Consider the following 18,167-nt stretch of genomic DNA (forward strand, 5'->3'; position numbering starts at 1 on the left):
CGGCCGTGCAGAGTGGGCGCGAGGAGCCCAGCCGGGTCGGTGTTTGGTGCGAAGCCGTGCAGGAGAATCTCTTCAATGTTTGTCTCTTTCCCTCAGAGCGTGTACAGCCCTGTTCCCATCCTCAGAGTCAAGGAGCCCATAGACAGACCCATCGAGTTCGTTCCTACCAAGACCCCGTACGACCCTCGCTGGATGCTGGCCGGCCGCCCCAATCCAAGTACGTACGTCTCTGGGGCCAGGACACGCAGTCATGTGTTTTGTTTCAAGGTTATTTGTCAAGGCTTTATGTCTGCAGTCCAAATACACTTCAGAGCTTATAAAGTAACTATTTCTATACAATCAAATATAATATATAAAAATAGCGTGTAAATTCTGAGTGCTTGAGGACACTTACAATTATTAGTTACTTTGATAGATTTTATTTATGGTTCAGAGGAAAGTCCGTGTGCGAAGGGTCTGTACACTAGAGGAATCCTGGTATTCCTGCAGACCTTGGAGAATAATTGCATTGGAAACGCTGCAAACCATGGAACCCCCGTGCTGCTTTCGGGGTCACGCAGCTGTGTACGTACACGCTGTGAACGGGGGGCCCATTATGCCTGCTGTTATTAATGAGTTTGGGGGGCTAAAATGAGATTTTTGATAAACTAAGTTTTCTGGTTTTGGATAATATTTTTCCATCATCTCTCCAGTGATTCATCCAGCTGTCCGAGCGCAGCCACCGCTGCCTTCCAAATCGAGTGACTTCAGATTTTAATTTAGTGGAAGCGTTAAGGAAAGCAGATGATTCCCTGTGATAAGTTAAAGCAGATATCTCCTAGGTGAAAAGTTAAAGCCATTTATTAGAGGAGATATTGCCGTGATATTCTTCAAACTGACGCCCGACACGAGGCCAGAATCTAAACGATCAGCTTTGGGCTCACGATAAAGAGATAATTTTGAAATGGATGGTCACATTTTACAGTGGGGCCACAGAGGCAAGGAATGTAGAACACAGTAATTACAAGTTTGGTCTTGATAAAACACTCTCCATCCTGTTTAAGTCAGCAGAGGTTAGCTCGCTTGGATCGCCACTTTTAATTGGTTTTGGACTTGGGTTTGCAGAAGCAGAGGGGCTCGTTGAGATGGAATTCCTCAGGAGCTGGGGCCAAGGGGTAAAGCTGCAGGATTTGGGGGTTTTTGGTTTCTTTTTTAGATTTTCTTGTCTTTTTATTTTTGCTGGAACTTTGTGCAGCCCCAGTGGACCAGCAGGTGCCCCAGAGGGTTGGGTTTCTCTGTTTGTCTGGGTGGGCAGGGTATCTCAACACGGGGCGCTGCGGGGTGTCCGCAGCTTGTTCCCTGTGCTTTTCATACCTGCCTAAGAAAAACCTGTGGAAAACAGATAAATATACCACTGAGTGCCACCCCACTCCTGTGGACTATTTGTCATCCTGAGAATTTTATGTGGGGGAATCTGTTGTTGCACATGGGGGTGGAGATGTATTGTCAATATATTGGAGTTTGTGATGCGGGAAGAACCTCCCAAATCTGGCGCTGCACTGGCTTCAGAAGGGGCAAATACAACTCGTCCATGGTTAGCGTGATCAGGTAATCAAAATGTTATAGGGTAGAAGCACATTGTCTGCAAGGAACAGGAACAGTTTATATCTCTGGGAACGCACAATTATCTTGGTGATGCGCTCTTTGGAAACAGTTGGATTTCTCTCAAGCGTTAGGAAGTCGCTGCCATCGTTGGGCAAGAGAACAGGTCTGGTGGTTGTGAGCTGATCCAGGACGGGGACTCTGAAAGAATGGGTGAAACGTGCTCAGATGTGTGGTCTGGCCTTAAAATATCATAGAAAATGTTATATTTAGCTTCTGAGTTTCTTCAGCGTTCTTTAAAGAAAAGGTTGGGCAGAATCGAGAGAAAAATGTGAGCTAAGTTTGAAAATGGAATTAGGCATTTTGAAAAACATCTTTAATGACTTTACCGCCTTTTGACAAATGTTTGTAATGTCTTGAAAAAAACAGAGTTATTTATTTAGAAGCACGCGAAGTCCCTCTGCTATCTGAACCCCATCGTTTAACAATAAATGATGCTTTGGCTGATAAATGACCGTCTTTATGCAGACTAGCAAATGAAACAAGACATGATGGCTGAAGGCAGACAAATGCTCGGCTGTCTCATATTCCCTTGTCTTATAATCTATTTAAAAATAAATAAATAAATGAATAGACAGCACCAAGTTCTCCAGTTGGCGTTTTTAAGCAAGTTTCAGTTGCTTCTTTTATTTTCTGTCCTCCCCACTCTGATATTTCCATTTTCCCCTTCCCTTTAGGTCAGAAAGGACAGTGGCTCAGTGGGTTCTTTGACAATGGCTCATTCCTGGAAATCATGCAGCCCTGGGCACAGACGGTTGTGGTTGGCAGAGCAAGGTAAGCTCGAAGGGGCATTTCACACATCTGTAGATATCAAAGTTTCATGCTGCTTTGTGTTCTTCTAGAACCTCCTTTGAAAGTTGACGTCTATGAGTGAAAATAAGTCATTACTTGAATAGGATACTTCGTTACCACGCGGATGAAGCGTGGTCTGATCGTTTCTGCTGTTTTGCTTAGAGGTGGCGACTTCAACATGCACAAAAACCAAAAAGAGAGATATTGTTAAAAATTATGGCAGACAACGTGTGCTTTCCTAGGGACTGGTTGCACAGTGGGGCCTTCTTGCAGCTCTTAGTTGAAGGTGCATTATGCAGTTCATGATTTTGAGCCTTATTCGACTTGCAAGGAAAGTTCAGCTAAAACTGGAGCAAATTGCAAGAACCTCTGCACAGAGAGCAGCTCAGTGTTGAGGTTGGCACGGAGTAACTTGCAGCATTTTCCAAATGAGCACCCGCCACACCTGCGCTCGGCTGTTTGTCACCGCACAGAGACGTGCGTCCCCCCCTTGCTGCCGAGTGGCGCCTCTGCAGGGTTCTAAAACATTCCCCATTGCCGTGAGATTTAGATCCCTGCCTTGAACATATTTGCAGCGGCTGCAGGTCCGTGAGCGCTCGGAGCTCAGAGCTGGCAGGAGCAGGAGCCTGGAGATGGGATCCTGGCGTTTGACAGAGCGCAGATGGGAGCTGCGCTCCAAACCCCCTCACTCACCTCGTCCCTCGTTTCCTCTTTAGTTTTGTGACACACGCTCCCCCAAAGGGCACTGTGGGTTTCTGGTCGGAGTGTCCGCTTTCTCTCCGAATAAAGCCATTTGGAGAGGGAACATTTATCTCCCTCGCGTTCCCACAAGTGCTCGAGCTGTCCGAGTGCAGCCGCGCATCCTTGGTCATCTCTTGGTTCCTGATTGATGTCAGTGGGTTTGGTTAATTGGTTAATTGTCAGCGTTTTTTTTGTTAACAAGTGGAAAAGCCATGAAAAGAGGCTTCCAGGGTGTCCTCAGCAAAATGTCCCTCCGTGATGCTCTGAAGTTTTATCTCACAACGTCCTACAGTTATTTGAAAGCGTTTGGGTTAGGCAGAGTACTGAGGGACTGGAGAGGGGAAACTAAAGATCTGGCAAAGCCAGAAAGTCTCTGTCCAGGCCCACGCTCGGCTTCGCTCGCAGTTCCTTTCTTCTGACAAATTCCGAGTCGCTTTGGACTCTCACACGCAGGTATATATAACACAAATGAAACTGGCTTCTTTCAGAAGCAGTGGCATCTCGAAAAAACAAATATGAATGTATTCTTCTGGGATTGTTACTGTAAGTGCTGCCAAAACTCATCTTTTGTATGTATGTTTGGAATATGTGTGCTGTTGGCTGTAAATTGTCTTTTATTATTCTATGGCAACTTGTCCAGGGACACACTATAAAACAAGATGTAGCATCTTCATGTGCTAGCCTGATAAAATTTATATGAAGTATAATGGAAAACAGAAGTTGTTTTGAGCTGTTTTCAAGTTCAATAAATAACTGTAATACTTGGATAAAGATGTTCTTTATTAGGTCACATGGGCCCTAATATAGAAGTTATAAGTTACCGATTTAAGACGGCTTCTGCAATTACGGGTTTCTAGGCAGACTCTTAATCATAGCGAATGGGAATATTTTCAACCCCCTGGTGCACATGGGCCTCGTCGCTTTCGCCGCCCGCGGCTCCAGGCGGCTGCGCACGGAGCCCAGCTCTGCTGGGACCGGCCCGGGAGCCGCCGCTTGTCATCGCTGTCAAAATCCGTGCGGTAGCAGGTGAAGGGTGGCGGATAAGTGGCTATTACACCACATTTGGGCTTTGGTTTCTTCTGTTTAATTTTCAGTGAGATACGTGCTAATTTTTAGGACTAGGTTTTGCTTTGAGAACTGTCAGTTCTGCTTTGAAATTCTCCAGCCACGTGCCTAAACTCTTCAAAGAGGCCGGAACGCTTGTGCCATCGTTTACTTGCGTTATTTGTCTCTCTTGAGTGTTTTGATGCAAAATGGCAAGTTGTGTAACAATAGAAAAAGGAATTTTGATTTGTCTCGTGTGTTACCAGGCTGGGGGGAATACCTGTCGGAGTAGTTGCCGTAGAAACGCGGACAGTGGAGCTCAGCATCCCCGCTGACCCGGCAAACCTGGACTCGGAGGCCAAGGTGGGTTGAGCGTGCGCTCGGTTTCTTGTTTGTCCTCTGCAGTGTCTCCCTGTTGGCCGCTCGTACAGGGACGTTCCCCAGCGGTTCTGCTTCTCTGGCAAGCAGAAGTGATTTCCCTGTTCTCTTGCTGTGACCACAGTGTTTTGTGATCTTTCTGCTCTGACATTTTGCTTTCTTCCCATCTGATTTCACAGCTCTGGCCCTGCACCGTCTCTGGGGTTTTCTCCTTTGCACATCCTTTCCTCTCTCTTCTTGTCCTTCACCTCTTAAAGCAGTTGTAGTACCAGCCTTTTCATGCCATCTCTATTCCTCCTCTTAGCTACATCAGTGGGAACATTCCTGTTGATGTTAGTGACAAAAGAATTGTCCTGATTTTTCTGTGGGCAAACAGCTTGTAAGCAGTTAACGCTCTTCGTTCCTTGTTGTTAATTCCACGGCACAGCTCTTGTTGCATCCATTTCTCTATTTTCACACTAACTCTTGCGTTAATGTGTTTCAAGGCTTACCGGTCCATTTTCTCCCCAACAGATAATCCAGCAGGCTGGCCAGGTCTGGTTCCCTGACTCTGCCTTCAAGACCGCGCAGGCCATCAATGACTTCAACAGAGAGGGGCTGCCGCTCATGGTCTTCGCCAACTGGAGAGGCTTCTCTGGTGGGATGAAAGGTAACGGGCCGTCTGGATCCCTTCCCGTGCTGCAAGGAGCAGATCTGATAGCGAGTTCTGTTCAAAACAAGCAATGCGGTTGTGTGTCTGTATGAACCCTCACGCACCGTTATGGGAACTGGCCAGATAATCCACAGTGAGAACAGGTAGCTGGATGTTAACCCTGGTTGCTGCCAACCTGGGCTAGTTAGACACTCCTCTCAAGAAACCTCTTCTGCCTGGACAGCTTCATATGCATCAGCCTCAGCTTAAATTTGGGGCTGGATGAGCTGACATTATTGCATATCACAAATGTATAGGCATATTCTGTCAAGTGGAAACATGATCTCACTGGTGATTTTTCCTGCTGTAATATTGTCCTATCAAGGACCATCTCCCAGTTGGCTCTTCTGGTGGTGCTGATATGAACAGGTACAAAACTGCTCGCTTAATATACCAGCAGTTAGATTTTTGCATATTGGTACTTGAAATTTTGTGAAGTGCCAAGAATGTGAGATTGATAATGTAAACCAAGGAAAAGATTACGGCCCCATACCCGCATGTGGCACTTACCAAGCACAGAAGAGAAGTTCGGGGTGCACTAAGAGGGTGAAAGCTGCTGCTCGGAGGAGCAGCGGCGTGACCGGCGCTGCCTGGCTCTGCCGCCTCATTAGCAGGGCAGAAAATGCCGTTGAGTTTGCAGATGCGAAGGTGAAAGGTGGAAAATACCTGATACCTTTCAGGACGGTTTCTGCTCCGTGTGCACTCCCTCTGTGACTTGCTTTCCCTACCGCAAAACCTAATGGCGAAGTTGTAGATGGAACTTTACCAAACATTCGTTCAATATTATTTTGCCTTATTTGTTGCAAGATCTGTCGGTGTTGCCTTTGCCCTTTGCTTGGTTCCTCAGAAACTGGGTTTAGCCTTGGAGTTGGGATGGGAAGCCCAAGGAGGAAAAGGCACCACGAGGATGCAGATATTTCTATAGGGTATCCCCAGGCGGCAGCAAGAGCAGGAGGGAAGGATGGAGACAGTGCAGTTTGCACCTCGGTCCCTGCATTTTCCTACATCTTGTGTGCTGGACATCTCGAGCCGGGCCCTGCCCAGCACCCTGGGCCTGTCCTGACACCCTCCGCGTCCCTCGGGGACTTGTTTGCAGTTTGGGTTTCAGCGTTGGCCGTGGATTATGCAGGGAGGGAAAATAAACAATTATGCCACCCCTCAGTGCACACAAACACACTGCCAGGAGCCGGCTGCACTGTGGGCAAAATGACTCCAAAATTGTGTGTAATGAGTAGGAAAAGATTAGAGACAGCTCTTGCTATGCTGAAAATTGACATTAGCGGAGGGGGGAAAAAAAGAGAGGGGGAAGAAAAAACCCTCTTTACTAGTCGGCCTAGGAGGTCTGATTCAAGCCGTAAAATAAATAAATAAACATCATAAATAAAGGCGTATCACAATGGTATTGGTGGTTTCCCCAATGAGCTCTGGCTGGCTGGGAGGCTATTCAGCATAATGCAAAATTAAATTATAAAAACTGGCTTGAATATTTAGATGGAGGAGCCATTTGGAAGTGGTTTATTTAGGCGAACCGGCAGTGACCCACAACGGGGAGACATCAAGCGTGAAATTTCCTGGAAATTAGCACCAGGGTCTTGGACTCGGAATGAATAGTTTGATAGCATGCAAATCCCCGCGACATTAAACCGCCGCGCCGCTTGTGCTACAGGGTCACTCGCAGTTGGTTTTTCATGTTTTACTTATTATTTTTTCCTGGGACAGGTTATAAATAACGATAAAAGAAAAAAAAATTAGCGGAATGAAAGGCTGTTTTAAATCTCTGATTACCTGGGTGCTGAACGGCAGCGCTGCTGGTGTGTAACGGGTTTAGGAGGGACACTCCGCGTCCGCAGCCGCTCTGCGCCTGGCGCTACCTCCGGGTCCTGGCTGGCGATCCAGCCAAGCCGCTGAGATCCGTTCCAGCTCCGGAGGGCCGGGGCACGCTGCCCGGCACGCTGGGACTGCGCAGAGCTGTCTGCAGCCTTTCTAACGCGCTCCATGCATCCAAGTGCCAATATTTACACATGCGGTGTAACGAGAGCAGCTTCCAGCAGCTTTTACAGCTGCGTGTAGCTGGTGCTGCAAACACCGCCTGCCCTGCTGAGTAACCAACGCCGCTGCTCTTCCAAAGCACTTCTGCAGCATTTCTGTCTGGCAAGTGGCTTCTTACGCTGAGGTTTATATTAATACACGAATTAAATTTGGCCCGGAAATATAATATTTGATTTTTCCAGTCTCAACGTGAGCAACGTCTTTGCAAGAGCCGTTGTGCACGCAGCCTGCTCTGCGGATGTGTGCGCGGTGCTCTTTGCTGCGCGGGCGATGGTGGAAGCAACTGGGTTTTGTTTAGAAGAGCGTGTTGTTGCAGCAATAGCGGTTTGTGCAGCCTGCCCGGGCAGCTCCATCCGGAGCGGTGGGCAGCACGGACCCCCGGCAGCATTGCCACCCGCAGCAGTGCCGTTTGCCGCCCTGTTTGCCTTTGTGAGAGTGGAAGATGCAGCAGAACGGCAAATAAGAGGCAACAGTCACAGTATGGCAAATGTTTCACGGTTTCACACCCAAATGTGATGTTACCGTGAATGAGGAGGTTGTGTTGTGCTGGGTGGGCGCAGGGACCGCAGGCAGGTGTCCTGGGCTGTCTTTGCAGTGTTTTTCATCAACTCTACTTATATTTTACCTCTTATCAACACACATTCTTTAAGAGCCCCCACTTTGCTGAAGTGGTAAATGGAACAGGTGAGATGGCAGGAGGAAAAACCCCACTGAAGAACAGGAACCCACATGTGGCACCGCGGGGACCCCGCACTGGTGACAGTCGGGTTCGGTGTCTCTCTCTCATTTGGGCGAAACTCGGTCTCCGTTAGTGGAAGCAGTTATGGTAGGAGAAGGGGAGATCCTCGCAGCAGAGTTCGTGGCCAGATGTGCAAGTATTGAGGTTTATCGGTAGCCCAGGGGTGCAGCAGCAGGTTCCAACCTCCATGGAAGTTCTGAGCCTGCATGGGAAGCAGCAGCTGATGTAAAACCTTGAACTGTGGGGAAATGAGCCGCTGTATCTCAGGATCCCAAAAGCTGTAAGTGTGGACGGAACCGCAGGGCGGTGAAGCTCATGGCACAGGAAACAGCGTTCCGCTCCGTTCCTCTGTTCTTCCTCTCCCTGTCTTGTTCAAACAAGTAGCGCTTTTATTTCTTCCTACACTTAACCTGAGTAAAATATACACCCTTGGCAGGGTGAAAAATGTATTGCTAATTACGCAATTATTTTATTATGTAGCACTAGTATAAAATGTCTAGTAAAGAATTAATTCAGTTAAAATAATTTGAATCAAGCAATTATTTTCTTAACACTGGAATTAGCTGAAAGTACTTCAAGTGGTTTATTACTAGCACTACATAATAAAATAATTGTATAATTAGGAATAAATTTGTCACCCCTTTTGAGGTCTTTTTCTTTGCCCAGGACAAAGGAGGAGGTTGGAGTTTTTGGTTCTCAGTCTCCAATGCCTCTTCCAGAATTGATGTTTAGTTGCAATTAGAGGAAACAAATTGTTCTTCTCTCCATCCATCAGCATTTGACATTTCGTAAAGAACGTGGAGCTCTTTCTCTTTGGTACTTGGACAGTGACCTTGCAAGTGAACTGGAGGCATCACATAAGTGCCTGTGGTGCAAATATATATCTGTGTGTATATATATACACACGCACCCTTCATGTACAGCTCTCTCACTTGCTCTGTATACGTTGGTGTGTGCATTTCCCAAAGAGTTCAGTGCTTAACTATGTCCCTGGTAACACTTAACGTTAAAGGGGGGGTTAAACAACAAGGGGACCTTGGCTGGAGTCTCTTTCTTCTGCAGAAATGATGGTTTTTCAAGCGATATCAGGATTGTAGCTGAATGAAAGTGTCTCAGTGTTTTAAGACTGTTGGTGAAGGGCAGCACGTGTGTGTCTGTGCTCTCTGCACCGGTGTTTCAGTGGCCAGAGAAACTCGGGGAAACGGGGAGGCACTCAGCAAAGAACAGAAATGATGAAGGGGATTGAAAATACTGTCCTGGGAGACATGAGAAATGAATAGTTATAGAGGGTCTGAGCAAAACCAACCCCAACCCCGGAGAAACACGCGGCTCTTTAGAGCAAGCCCAGAGGAGCGGGGAGATCTCGGAGGGTGATACAGGGAGCAGTAATAGGAAATTAATGGGGATGGGGAAGGAGGGGAAATTTGGCTGAATACTGAGAAAAATTCCATTAGTTTGGCTGCGGAAATGGCCCTAAAGAAGCGGTAGATTTATTGTTTGGGATTTCTAAACAAAAGCTTTGAAAAGCACTGCGAAAGAAACGTAGAACGCAGTCTTGTGTGAACAAAGAGATGGACTAGATGATCCTAATAAGTATTTTTCATTTCTTGTGTATCTGATTTGATACTTCTATATATAATTATATGTAACGAAATATATATATTCAAGGGTGCCTGTTTCCATTATAAACTATATCCATTATAAACTATATCATCTCATATAAATTCTTTCGCCTTCCTTTTTTCTCTTTTATTCAAATCCCCTTTGGGGCTGATATGTACTGTCTTTACACAGCGGAGCTGTTCTTATTCATTTTGAGCAAAATACCTTAAACAAATTTTAATGCAAGACGAGAAGAATGCTGTTTCACATCCGAACCCTTCCCACACACTCATTTTTATGAAGATACGCAAAAGCTCTGCTGCGTTAGGTGCGCCACGCAGGTTAATGAATCATGATGCAGGTCCAGGGGAGCGAGTTGGAAATGGGGGAGCTGTGCTGGGGTTTAGACCAGAAACACCAGCCCCGAGGCTCCGGGAGCTGAGGGACCGACGTGGGAACATCCCCTGTCTCAGCCCCTCTGGCCCAGAGCTCGCAGTGCGGTAGCAGGACGTGGTTAGAAGAGCTGAATGACTGTCCTCGTCCCCCAGTTTGGCCACGCGCGGCGGGGCTGGAGCGCTGACGTGCGGCGGGGCTGGAGCGCTGACGTGCTGCGGGGCTGGAGCGCTGACGTGCTGCGGCTTCAGGCGCCGTGTCCTTTTTCCGCAGACATGTACGACCAGGTGCTGAAGTTCGGTGCCTACATCGTGGATGGTCTGCGGGAGTATCGGCAGCCTGTGCTGATCTACATCCCACCGCAGGCGGAGCTCAGAGGGGGATCCTGGGCTGTGATCGACCCCACCATCAACCCTCGGCACATGGAGATGTACGCGGACCGCGAGAGCAGGTACGGCCGCGTTCTCCTCCCTCACAACCATCGTTGCCCGGCCCGGTGGGGAGCAATCTGTTCAGTTTGTCACCAAACATGGCTGCTGACTCTTTCCGGTTGTAACCTGTCTCGGAGGAGCTTGCTGGGTAGCGATCACAGGGTAATTGGGGTTGTCTCCTGACTCAGACTTAGGTGGGTAAGTTCTGTAGCCGGTGTGAGCAGCGTCTCTGGAGGTTCATCACCGACATTCACCAAGCACAGTGAGATGTTGATGCTCTAGGATTTTCTTTCACCGTAAGACTGAAGTGGTTTAATTTACCAACCCAGGATCCAAACCACGTGCTCCTCTGTCTTTGACCCAGGCAGTGGGCAGATCTCTAATGAAAATGGCTGGTTAATTGGTTGTTTTGTACAGCTTACCTGCCTTTTGAAAGACCTTTCAGGTCACAGCTTTAAAGCGGCTGCCGAGCGCGTCGCTTGTCCCGGCTGCACGAGATCCTGTTGGACAGACGCGTTTCTGTGAAGCCTGATGTGCATTCATGGAGTGGGATGGATAATAGCTAAGATTCTTTCTTGTTCTCTCTCTTTGTTTTGTCTCCCTCCTCCCTTTCTCTTCTTCTTCGTTTTTTTACATACTTTCTAGATGACATTGAACCATTCCATTTTGTGTTTCCCCTTGTCCGATGACCTGAAAGTGCCTTTCTTTTCTCTTTTCCCGTGGCGGAGCAGAGGAGGAATCCTGGAGCCAGAGGGGACAGTAGAGATCAAGTTCCGCAGGAAGGATCTGGTGAAGACGATGAGGCGAGTGGACCCGGTGTACACGCGGCTGGCGGAGCGCCTGGGTACGTGTGCTGGGCTCAGCGCATTTGGGGGCTCCAAGAGGGCACTGGGGCATTTCATCACATTCCTGGGAATTTGTATTTACTGTCTTTTAGCGAGAGGAAAACCAGATGAGACAAGCTGCGTGTGTGTACATACGAGAGGTGATATTCAAGTGCGTTTAGCGTACATAGGGTGTGTGTAATGTAGTGACTTTTGGAACCTATTTCTTTTTTTTATTGAATGGGTCTTAGGACAGACACGACAGACGCTTGAGTCTGGTTTCCATCTCAGCAATTGCACAGCTCGCTAAAAGCTCGTGGGCCAACTCAGATTTGGTCAAAGACATTTTGGGCTGCTCGGCGCTCACTGTGTGTGAGGTGGTTTTGGGTAATGGTAGCTGAGTGCTCTTCAGTTTGAAGGAAATGCAGGATACTCTTCCCCTCCTCGGGGAGGCGGGTGGTCTGCGCTGCGGGGGCCGCGCGGCGCTGCCCGTGTTGCGTTATTACTGCGCTCCAAGTGATCCCAGCGCCCAGTGCACACCCAGCAACCCAAAGTACAGAGTGTTCAGCAAAACGCACTTAATATCAGATATGGACTCTCTCAGGGGAATAGACTCTTGAAATAGTTCTTTACTAGCCCTTACTGTAAGAGTATAATCTTACAGAGCCTCTTTTTACCTCCAAAATTGACTACATTTCAGTTGTGGAAGAAGCGCAGTGTGTGGGTATGGCTTGAATTTATAAAGCCTTTTGGGATCCTTCAGGAGGAAAAGTGTTCTGCAAATGACTGATAAATCGTGGCTATTGCTGCAGTTACATTTTATTATTTGGCTTTATTTTAATTTATGGCAGTGCAACAATTTATATACAAAGCAACCACTCTGATATGCCTTGGGAAGAGAATAATAATTGTGAAGGGTGTTTAGAATCAGAGGGTGTGCTGAACGCTGCGTTCTCAGTGGTGTCTTTGGTAGCATCAAAGGCACTTTCTCGCTTTTTTAATGACAATGTTTTGATGCTCTCTTTGTTTTCTCTCACTGTGCCGACGGCTTTCTGGGCAAGGAGCAGGTTAGGAGGGGTTTGAGTTTTGCAGAGCAGCACAAGGAGCGGTTTTAGCCGGGTTCGGATCTCGCTCATGCTCACGGCGCGTTGCTGCGTGAGGAGCAGACGCAGACACCCAGCAGGTGGATGTGCTGTCCTGTCTGCCCCGCTCTGCCAGGCTTAAGAACCAGTGTAATGTTTGCAGTTGCAGCAGGGAGGTTCTTCTGTTGGGTGTCCGCTCGCCCATGTCCGACCCAGGGGAGCTGCCTCCCCGCTGCGAGTCCCGGGGGCAGGAGAAATGAGATGTGTGGTTAGAGAAGGCAAACACGCGGAGCCGCCAGCTTGGGGCCGTGCGGATAAATGGCATTACGGCAGGAGCGCCATTTCTGAGAGCGTTTACCTTCACCCCACCGTAAAAAGCGCCGGCTCTGTCAACGAACAAACCAACCTACAAAGAACCGGAGGGTTCTGTGTGTTGAGCGCCAGATGAATCCTTCCCCAGGAGCAGCGTCACGGGCTGTGCACAAAGGGGCTGCTGGAGTGTGTAAATCCCGACGCGGTGGAAGATCAGGGTGAGCAGAGCAGCTGTTGGTGGCCCCTGCAGAGGGTCTGTCACCCGGGGGGGTGGGACACCTGCAGAGCCCCCTTGAATCACAGCGGTGAGACTGCACCAGCGTCCCTGCAAAAAATACAGGGAGAAAGACGGGATAGTTTTCTGTCTCAAAAAGGCAAGGTGTGCCATGTGAGGAGGCAGGAGCCTGAGCAGGGGCTTTTCCCCCCTCTTCCTCTACAGGGTAATTACTCCCAGCAAACTCCATACACTTTAATTAAAATGACTGCAACACAAGAGCAAGTCACTTTCAACTGTACGTACAGAGAGCTCTAAAAGCTTCAGTCACTGATAAGCATCTCGCTTAGATGGCTGGTAATTGCTCCCAACATCGGGCGATCATTGCTGTTGTTTTGCCGCTAATTCCATGCCATAGCAGGAAAGCCGAGATTGCAGGACACGGTGAATTGCATAATTTTTTCTTTTTTTTTTTTTTTTTTCTGGTTTTCTTTCTGGCCAATTTAAAATTTGTCAAAGTCGGTCTTCTTCTGGATCACTGCCCTTTGATATTTCGCGCACTCCATTTGCCACAAACAAGCCGCAGGGCCGCAGTTCATGCTGACTCCAGCAGAAGCAGAGAAAGCTCCATTTATCTTACACTGCCTGCTGAATTCTTACTCATTAGCTGGGGGTTCACTGCCTCTCTTTAACCCCTGCGTGGCCGCCGTCCCTCCCGCGCCGCGCCATCGGGTGCTCCCCGCGGTGGGGACGGGGCGAGCGGCTCCGCAGACGCCGGGCTCGGCCGGGCAGCGCGGGAGCAGAGAAGGGCTGGCACGTATTGAATAATTTGACATAAATCTGCTCATTATCAATTCTCCAGCACCGTCGCTGAGATGTTTATTAGCCCCGTGTTTTATTAAAGTGTCACTCAGAGCTGGGCTGCTCCAAAGCTGCAAAGGGAAGGGAAGGGAGGACGGTCCTTGTCCCGCAGGAGCCCGTTCCGCCCCAAGAGAACCGCGACTGTGGGACGCGGGAGCGTTCACACTGCAGTTAAAGATACGGCAGTTCAGTTGTATTTTGTTTATTTATTACAATGTAGGAGTGGAATAGAAATCAGCTTTGTCATGCGCATTCTGGGCACGTAACGTGTCAGGTGGACGGTGGGACGTACGCGAAGATTTGGTGCAATATGAATGAATGGAACGGCAAAATGGCTCCAGTTAGAGCAGGACTGGCCATTGCATTTTCACATTTCTCCTGTCAGGTATTTATCTGGTGGTAAAAAGGAAGAATCTATCCATCACCTGATGTGTGTTGTCATAGTGTGAATGTCCTCTTCAGCTGATCCTAGGGGACAGATGCCCCACTTTAATTTTATTAGAACCGATGTGCCAATTTTGCGTTGTCCAATGTGTGGTGGGGGTCCCGGGATCCAGCCGCATTGAACCCAGAACTCCGCGTTAGCTGGGAAAGTCAGGCTGCAGCTCTGGAGTCTACTCGTGACTTCCGAGGGGGGTTGGTTGGTTTTCAGTGTTGTAATTAATCAGAACGCCGCTTGTGTTCTTGGGCAATAACTAAGGAAAGCGCTGCTGCTGCGGTTCCGTCTCTCGAAGTCTCGGACAAACGCGGCCAGCGCCGTCGTAACTTTGTCTTTTTGGGCGACGCTGATTTCCAGTAACCTTGCGAGTGCTGCTGCATTTAAATTGATGTTAATTCACAATCATGGGTCTAGAAGAGCAAATACTGGTTTCTGTCTGCTCCTTCTTGACAATTGGCATCGTGGATATCCCGGGCGTTACGTCCCGGCCACACTTTGCCCGTTTCCCCGATGCCAACCCGAGGGCTCGGGAGCCAAGAGCCGCAGAGCCGGCTGGGCCATCCCGGAGCATCACGCGGGGCCGCTGGGCGAGATTTCAAGCCCGTGTCACGAGCGCGTGTGACCTTCACTGCGACTTCGTATTGCGCCTTTATAACATAAATCCTGCTGAATATTTAGTGAAGCAATTACAAGCAGTCTCATTTAAAGAAACAAGCGACGGTGCCCGTCTCTGCAGGAACGTGAGCGGCTCCCAGTGACCTTCCCTGTCCCCCCAGCCAGTGGGGACGCAGGGCCGGGGCAGACCCGACGCTCAGTGTTCCTGAGCTCCACTGAGTTCTTGGCTGGCAGGAGCTTTGTTAAAGCAGAGAAGGTGAGACTCAGGTAGGAGGATTCTTGTAGGTGTGGAAATTAGTTGGGACAGTGATAACCAGGCTTAAAATGGAAATGTAATTATGGCATCGGGTGCAGAGTAGCTGCTGTACTTGACTTTCCTAAGGACCCGTCCAGCACAGTCTGCAGCGCGATTTAAGTGCTTTGCTGAAAAGAACGGCCATGAGCAGATGATGATAAACTGAGCTTAACGTGGGTATTTTTGGTGTTACCTGGGAAAAAAAATCCCCACATTTGCTTATAGTAATTGTAACATCAAGATAATCTTATAGCTACAATTTATATGGTAAAAGTCATCTTTGAAAACCATAGGTGCGGGATAATTTGCCCAAGCCTGTGGCAGCCAGATGGGGAGGCTGGTGTCACCGTGGGGATGGGGACAACGGGACGGGGACAATGGGACAGGGACAGTGGAACAGGTGGCACCACAGGGCAGCTGCTTCCAGGAGCATTTCACGTTAAACACTTATGTTTGATTTAAACTGGGTCTTGTTGGTATAACAGGTGTGTTTGTTTGGAGGGTTTAGCGAAGGCTGTTTATAGGGTGTGGACGTTTTGGCAAGTGTCCCTTCCCGCGCAGGGACCCTGGATGGTGCTTTTTGAGCTCAGCAATGAGTCTGGATATAAAGGGCCCATTTTCCGGCCCTCTGATGGGTCAGGGGGGTCACACACGGTCCTTCTCCCTTTACATCGTCGTCCGCTCTCACCTGCGCTCGCCCGCATCCCGACCCGCTGCGCTCGGCGCTCGCGGCGCAACGCGGCCGGTTCAGGGAGACGCTTCCTTTGTTTCTCTATTGATTAGAAGCCAATCCATACCTAGAGGTCTATAATGTTCCTATGATTTAAACTTGAACAGTTTCATTAACTGTCAAGTACCTTTAGAGCAAAGGAATCCCATATTTTAAGTCCCTCTCCGTGCCAGTGTAAGATTTGTGGAAGGCGAATTCTTTTGCCGAGAAATAAATAAAGCAAGCTTTCTGAAAAACCCCGAGGCCTCAAGATCTGACTGGGAAAGAAAGAAAACCATTCCAAGATATTTAATTGTACAGGGGGCTTACAGGATTGATCGAGAGCTTAGCTTTTTACAATAGTCCAGTGAATAAGAAATGCTCCTGACAAACGATCGATGATGGGATAATCACTCTTTATCCCCCCTCCTCATTGTTACCTTCTTTCTTCCAGGAGAACAGGGTTCAGAAGTCAAAAATCTTTATAGACGCTGCTTTTAAATTAAGCAGAAAATAGACATTGACATATTTGTTAATCTCACCTAAATCATTGCTGGGCCCGGCCGGGTTGGCCGCAGCACGAGCGCCGGCGCTGCCGTTGCAACGGGGGCTCAACGTGGAGAAATACAGAGAATCTTTTATTCTGAAGGTTCCAAGAGTAGCTTCTCTTAATTAAAACCTTCTTACTAGCGTTCGAAAGGTTAGGTGGCATTTATAATGGTGGGTGCGTGAAAACATTCCTTCCCTGGGACGACTGGCTGCGTGGCCGGTCTGCGCCTTGGACACCATGGGTAGTGGGCCCATGTAAGGACCAGCGGGCGCGGGGCTGGGACACAGCGGGAGGTGAAAAACCGGCACAATTCAGCAGAATATCCATTTGCACGGGGTCTGTCTCAAATCGCAGTCAGTGCTTAAACTGGACCCAGATGAGTTCTGAACGCTCAGCCCTGCACAGGGACCGCTGGTCCGTGCTGGTGAGTCACCAACCAGCACAGAACTGGTGCCAATTACAGCGGGTTCAGGGGAGAGTTGTGCCTGTAGATCTGGACTTTTGTGTGAGCTCAAGATAAATGAAGTAAATAAATTATGAACTCCATAGGACGTGGTCTTCTCGACACAGCTTTGTGCCCGCCGTGGTGGCCCATGGTTGAGACCGACCGCGTGCCCGTCGCTGCGCCGCACGCGCGCGGTTTGGGCGCCTCTGGTGCGGTTTGTGTTTTCCGTGGTGAGGCAGCGGCTCCAGCTGCTGCTGGCAGGAAAACGGCAAATCGTGCCGCTGGTTTCACCTTGTCCGTGTTTCTCACTAAATGAGCTGCGTGTTGGGACGTTATTCTTTTTTAGAAGTCCAGTAAATGTCAATTGATGGCTCAGCTCATTGGCATTTCAATGGAACGGAGTTTCCATGGTGAAAGCTCCTTCCAAGCTCTTGCCTGAACATCAGTGGGCTGGAACACATAGACTTGACTCAAGGCTCAGCTCATCGTTGCTGGGAGCTGCTGCTCTAGCGCTTCCCATGGCAAACGCAGTTTGGGTTTTGCTGTCGGTGGGAACAGGAGCCATCTCCGCTCTCCAGAGCTGCCGCCGTCCCCATCCCCGTCCCCGTGGGACCGTCCTGACACGTGTGCCGCTTGCAGGGACCCCCGAGCTGAGCCCGGCCGAGCGCAAGGAGCTGGAGGCCAAGCTGAAGGAGCGGGAGGAGTTCCTGAGCCCCATCTACCACCAGGTGGCCATGCAGTTCGCCGACCTGCACGACACGCCCGGGCGGATGCAGGAGAAAGGAGCCATAACCGTGAGTGCCACCGGGGGCACCGCGGGGGGTCCGACACGGGGGACGCGGCAGCGGCCGGTGGGACCAGCTGCGATGAACCTCTTGCCACGGGGACAAACCCTCTCCGTGTGCCGGCCGCTTTCCAGTCCCAGAACACGAACAACTCGTGTTTGCCGGCACTTCTACCCAACGTGTCCGTTTTGACCCCACATTTCCAAGGCTTCACCGGGCAGGGCTGCGGTTTGAACCCCAGACTCAGGAACGTTGTCCCTCAATCATTTCTCCTCCTCTAATTACGTCTCGGGCAGGACATTCTAGACTGGAAAACTTCCCGCACCTTCTTCTACTGGAGGTTAAGGCGACTTCTTCTGGAAGACGTGGTGAAGAGGAAGATCCACGCCGCCAACCCCGAGCTGACGGACGGGCAGATCCAGGCCATGCTGAGACGCTGGTTTGTGGAAGTCGAGGGGACCGTGAAGGTAAATAAAACCAGTTTCAGCAGGTCTGGCCTGGGCTCACATTGAGCAAAGGTCTCCCCAGGTGGAGC

General features: G+C 49.3%; 1 protein-coding gene across 4 annotated transcripts in view; it reads left to right on the top strand.

Moving 5' to 3' along the window:
- Positions 1 to 18,167, top strand: part of ACACA (acetyl-CoA carboxylase alpha) — a gene marked incomplete at its 5' end in the record, with an annotated part of 85,497 nt that overhangs the window by 65,229 nt on the left and 2,101 nt on the right. For all 4 annotated transcript variants that reach the window (XM_080357062.1, XM_080357065.1, XM_080357063.1 and 1 more), the window contains 8 exons: positions 97 to 217; positions 2,319 to 2,415; positions 4,485 to 4,581; positions 5,110 to 5,245; positions 10,344 to 10,521; positions 11,233 to 11,345; positions 17,487 to 17,641; positions 17,929 to 18,099. In XM_080357062.1, the coding sequence (XP_080213188.1) occupies positions 97 to 217; positions 2,319 to 2,415; positions 4,485 to 4,581; positions 5,110 to 5,245; positions 10,344 to 10,521; positions 11,233 to 11,345; positions 17,487 to 17,641; positions 17,929 to 18,099 (1,068 nt within the window). The remainder of the gene's footprint in view (positions 1 to 96; positions 218 to 2,318; positions 2,416 to 4,484; positions 4,582 to 5,109; positions 5,246 to 10,343; positions 10,522 to 11,232; positions 11,346 to 17,486; positions 17,642 to 17,928; positions 18,100 to 18,167) is intronic.

Source organism: Nesoenas mayeri (assembly GCF_963082525.1).
Source record: "Nesoenas mayeri genome assembly, chromosome: 20".
Taxonomy (NCBI): domain Eukaryota; kingdom Metazoa; phylum Chordata; class Aves; order Columbiformes; family Columbidae; genus Nesoenas; species Nesoenas mayeri.